Source organism: Pteropus alecto, unplaced genomic scaffold, assembly GCF_000325575.1.
Source record: "Pteropus alecto unplaced genomic scaffold, ASM32557v1 scaffold42, whole genome shotgun sequence".
Taxonomy (NCBI): domain Eukaryota; kingdom Metazoa; phylum Chordata; class Mammalia; order Chiroptera; family Pteropodidae; genus Pteropus; species Pteropus alecto.
The window spans coordinates 14,513,421-14,518,250 of NW_006434825.1; the positions used below are offsets into that span (position 1 = coordinate 14,513,421).

At 50.7% G+C, this 4,830-nt stretch overlaps 1 protein-coding gene across 1 annotated transcript in view; it reads left to right on the plus strand.

Moving 5' to 3' along the window:
• Positions 1-4,830, plus strand: part of ZFHX3 (zinc finger homeobox 3) — a 229,003-nt gene that overhangs the window by 219,586 nt on the left and 4,587 nt on the right. Inside the window, 1 exon segment of the mRNA XM_025045294.1 lies at positions 3,690-4,828. Coding sequence (XP_024901062.1) covers positions 3,690-4,828 — 1,139 coding nt within the window.

The following is a 4,830-nucleotide window of genomic DNA, read 5'->3' on the forward strand; positions in this document are numbered from 1 at the left end:
TTGGTGTTTCCTTACACCTGGGGCTCTTCTGGCCAGAACAGCAGTGCTTCTGTTAGTTTCTAACGAGACTACCTTCGTACCTGCATGCACTGACCAGGATCTTGTATTGGGCAATGTGGTTTGGACATGTTTGTGTTAGTCCTCCAGACAGACAAAAAATGTTAATGGTCATTTTTAGGAGGATTCTATCACCTTTTCATTTTCTCTTGCCCAGGTCCCTTTTCCCAGCCCTCTAATTCAGTCATATACTCGGTATTCTTATTTTTCCACTTACTAGGGAGTTTCACACTTTTTCCTGTGTGCCGCTCTTGTTCCCCTGTCCTCGCCATCTGCCCTGGATCCACCTGTCTTTGCTAAATTGGATCTTCACCTCCATGATCCTGTGAGACAGATGTAGGCACAAGTCAGCAAGTCCACCCCGCCCCCCCGCCGACCCCCGCCACGGCCTGCACTGACCAGTGCACATTCACCAAAGGAGAGCCCCTCAAAGTACCTTTTTGCCTTCAAAAGGTGTCTCTGTTTCCAGGAGTTGAAGCACTTTGGTTGCTTCCCAGAGCAGTCCTGGTTTCTGGCTGAATTAGACCCAAGTTCTACAATTTTGGTAGTGTTTTACAGAGCATGAAGCTACCTCCATTCCTGGCCCCAGTTTCTTATCCAAAGTGAAGAACAAGAAAGCAGTAAGATATAGAAGTCATTGCTTATATTAGTTGGCAAGTAATGTGACAGAATGATGTCCAAGCCAGCTAGTCATAAGCCAAGAAACAGGCTGTGGAAAGTGGCCAGACACGGAATTACCCTTGCAGCCCAGGACCTTGGCAGAGGGGCTTGGAAAGGCCCAACATTTCATAATTATGTGAAAAAATTAGAATCAGAATGTCTGATCTATTCCCCTTGTTTTACACACGAGAAAACTGAGGCCCAGAGAGGTCAAGACTATTCAGCAAGCGAGGGTAGAAGCCAGAGCTCTCACCCAGGCCTTCGGGCTCCCAGTGCTATGTGCTCCTTCCACAACACCCAATATGAGCCAGTCAGTCAACACGTAGATGTTTAGTGCTACTCAAGTTCTGACCACTTAAGAGTGGACTGAAGATAGAAAGATACGCTCTTAATCATTCAGAGCAGCCAGGTGTGCCCCAGTTCCCACCTCTTGACTACTGCAGCTCACGGGAGCACTGGATCTGGAATGGGAGGGAAGCAACTTATGTTTAATGTGTCAGGCCCAACGTGAGCTCTTTCCACATGACCTTTCATGTAAATCCCTACAACCACTTACTGTGGAAAACTGAGGTTCCAAGCAGTCAGCTGACAGGCCCACAATCACCTGGCAGATATGTGTCAGTCATAATCCATACTGCATCAGTCTGCCTCCAGAGGTGCATGATTAGGTCTCAGGGGGATAAAGTGCCTTGCTTCTTTCTGATCTTACCGATGAGGAAACCGAGGCCACAGAATTACCGTGAGAATATATTGAGCTGCTATATTGAATGTGGCTAGTGCAGCAGAGCTTGGTAAATAGCAGGGGTTCAGTAAGTATTTTCTAGAATTTTGAATCTCTTATGTAGACTGTCAGTTCAAGATACAGAAAGTCAGTTTAAAGCCTTTTGACCTGGATCTTTCTCCTGAGAGCCTTATGTCACAGAGATAAGGAACTCTCTTAGACGTTCCTTCCTTACCCTTCCTTTGGGCTCTGGTTCCAACCTAAAGCTTGGAGCAGACCCGTTGCCTAGAGGAAGACAGAAGGAACCACGTCCCAAGTTTAGAATTCATCATCCATTCTGTTTCTGCCTCGTTTGTGCCAATTTAACCAACAAACCTTTACTGAGTTTTCTGAGTCAGATACATCTTCTCTGGTCTCGGACCCTGTGTGCACTGAGGAGACTGGATGACTTAATCTCAGTGATTCTTTTCTGCTGTCTTAAAAGAGTACACTAATGATGCACTTGGCTATTCAAATGTGTTTTCCTGGGATTGGCAACTTGAGGCAACCTTGTTCTCGTCATCTGAAATTTGAAGGTTGTTTAAGGCAGCGTGAATATTCCCCGCAAATGCTGCACCACTGTAGACAACATGGTCTTCCCCCAGGTCTGGGCTTCAGAGTGTTTTTCTTCTTTTTCTCTTGTGAAGACATGTCATGTTATAGAACCCCTTACCACAGCTTTCTGGGAAGTGGTCCAGATGAAATGGTGAGGGGCTACAGGATTTCTGATTTTACATTTTGGTGCTCTCTGAAGTGAAGGATCGGACGTATGCTGTCCAGTTTCTTGGGTGTGGTGAATGTAAAGGTGACCTGAAGGCTGCTGCCTGTGAACTCTTCTCAACTCTTGTCTTTCCTCAGCATTTCCCCATCCAGCGTACCATGTCCCTTCCTGCACCACAGTGCTGTCCTTCCCCACCACCTTGCTCGTCTTTCCGCACCTACGGCCTGAGGTACAGGTTCCCCTGCTATCTGAAAGCAGAGCGTTCCTGTGAAACCTTTTTTAAGACATCATGGCATAAAGTGGAGAAGCAGTCGCCTTAGGACACCTCTTGCTAACAGATGCACAAAATTCAGTTAGCAAAAACGGGTATTAGTGTAGTTCTTTCGTAAAAGTGGCATAAAGTGAGCTTTAGAAAAGCCGGGGATACTGTACCAGCAGTAGCAACATCGTCTTCCATCACTCTGGAACAAAAGACTCAAACCAGGAGATGGATATGGGTCAGGGAGGATGTTAGGCTCTGGGCTGGGTAGAGGCTTTCCAGGTAGTGGTAGATTAGGCCTGCATGTGATAAAGGATGGGGCTGTACCCCATGTGGGTCTAGTGACATGGTCAAAAACCTTTGCCACCCATAAGCATTGTTGCCTGAGGAATGTGCAACGTCTTAGGAATTGATCGTCTAGCACTTTGGGCTCTTCTGTTCCTGACAGGGTCTTTTCCTCTTCCCATGGCTGGTTTCTTGACCATCTACAGCCCTAGTCCTTCCTCCTCTGTGTCATTCAGACAGGGGCAGGAGAAAATGTTCGTTTCTCCAGCAGACTCCAGAGTCCTATTCCCAGATGGTTACGTTTTTCAACAGGTATCAGCTGAACCAAGCCAGGGAACAGTTTTCTCTGAATGGATTTTTATTTCTTCCCATTTCTCCTCTTCTCTCTGCCTTCCTAATGTGTCCATTCAGCTGCAGCAATGGAAGTCACAGAGGTGCATGTGTACAGCCTGTTGTTTGTTGACATGGTCTTGGGGGCCTGGCCAGATTTCTTGCTTGTGTTCACTCTCTTCTCCTGCTTCCTTTCCCTTCCAGACTTCTGGTGGGACTGCCTGGCTGTAGAATTTCTGTGAAACTTTGACGAGGGCCCTTGGTCCTGGCTGGAAACAGAGTTTAGAGGTCTCCAGACTAACTGCCTTGGGCAGAATGAATGGGAGCCCAGCAAAGCAAATATGAACTAGTGGGGTAGGTGTGGCACATTGGGCAGGAAGGTGTCAGAAGTTGCTTAGCTGAAAGGGGAAATATGGGAGCTGACTCAGCACCGGGTCCTGGTTAGAATACAAGGGTATCCCCCCCTGAGCCTGGTGAGACATCGTCGGTGTTGAGAGGATCTTTCAAGTTTAAATCTTGAGATCTCAGACTTAGTGCCAGTGGCACAGGTCATACATCTTGAGCTTCAGCTTCACCATCCAGACTGACACGTGATTTCTCGTTTCCATTCTTTTCAGCTTTAACGTCTCCAAAACCTAACTTGATGGGTCTGCCCAGCACAACAGTTCCTTCCCCTGGCCTCCCGACATCTGGATTACCAAATAAACCGTCCTCAGCGTCGCTGAGCTCCCCGACCCCAGCACAAGCCACGATGGCGATGGCGCCTCAGCAACCCCCTCAACCCCAGCAGCAGCAGCAGCAGCAGCAGCAGCCACAGGTGCAGCCGCCGCCCGCAGCCCAGCCGCCACCTGCACCACAGCTCCCGCCACAGCAGCAACGCAAGGACAAAGACAGTGAGAAGGTAAAGGAGAAGGAGAAGGCACACAAAGGGAAAGGGGAACCCCTGCCTGTCCCCAAGAAGGAGAAAGGAGAGGCCCCCACGGCAGCCGCAGCCACGATCTCAGCCCCGCTGCCCACCATGGAGTATGCAGTGGACCCTGCGCAGCTGCAGGCCCTGCAGGCAGCCTTGACTTCGGACCCCACGGCGTTGCTCACGAGCCAGTTCCTTCCTTACTTTGTACCAGGCTTCTCTCCTTACTATGCCCCCCAGATCCCTGGCGCCCTGCAGAGCGGGTACCTGCAGCCAATGTATGGCATGGAAGGCCTGTTCCCCTACAGCCCTGCGCTGTCACAGGCCCTGATGGGGCTGTCCCCGGGCTCCCTACTGCAGCAGTACCAGCAATACCAGCAGAGTCTGCAGGAGGCGATCCAGCAGCAGCAGCAGCGGCAACTACAACAGCAGCAAAAAGTGCAGCAGCAGCAGCAGCAGCAGCAGCAGCAGCAGCAGCAGCAGCAGCAGCAGCCGCAGCCCAAAGCAAGCCAGACCCCAGTCCCCCCCGGGGCTGCTTCCCCAGACAAAGACCCTGCCAAAGAATCCCCCAAACCAGAAGAGCAGAAAAACGCACCCCGTGAGGTGTCCCCCCTCCTGCCGAAACCCCCCGAAGAGCCAGAAGCAGAAAGCAAAAGTGCGGACTCCCTCTACGACCCCTTCATTGTTCCAAAGGTGCAGTACAAGTTGGTCTGCCGCAAGTGCCAGGCGGGCTTCGGTGACGAGGAGGCGGCGAGGAGCCACCTGAAGTCCCTCTGCTTCTTCGGCCAGTCTGTGGTGAACCTGCAAGAGATGGTGCTTCACGTCCCCACGGGCGGCGGCGGCGGCGT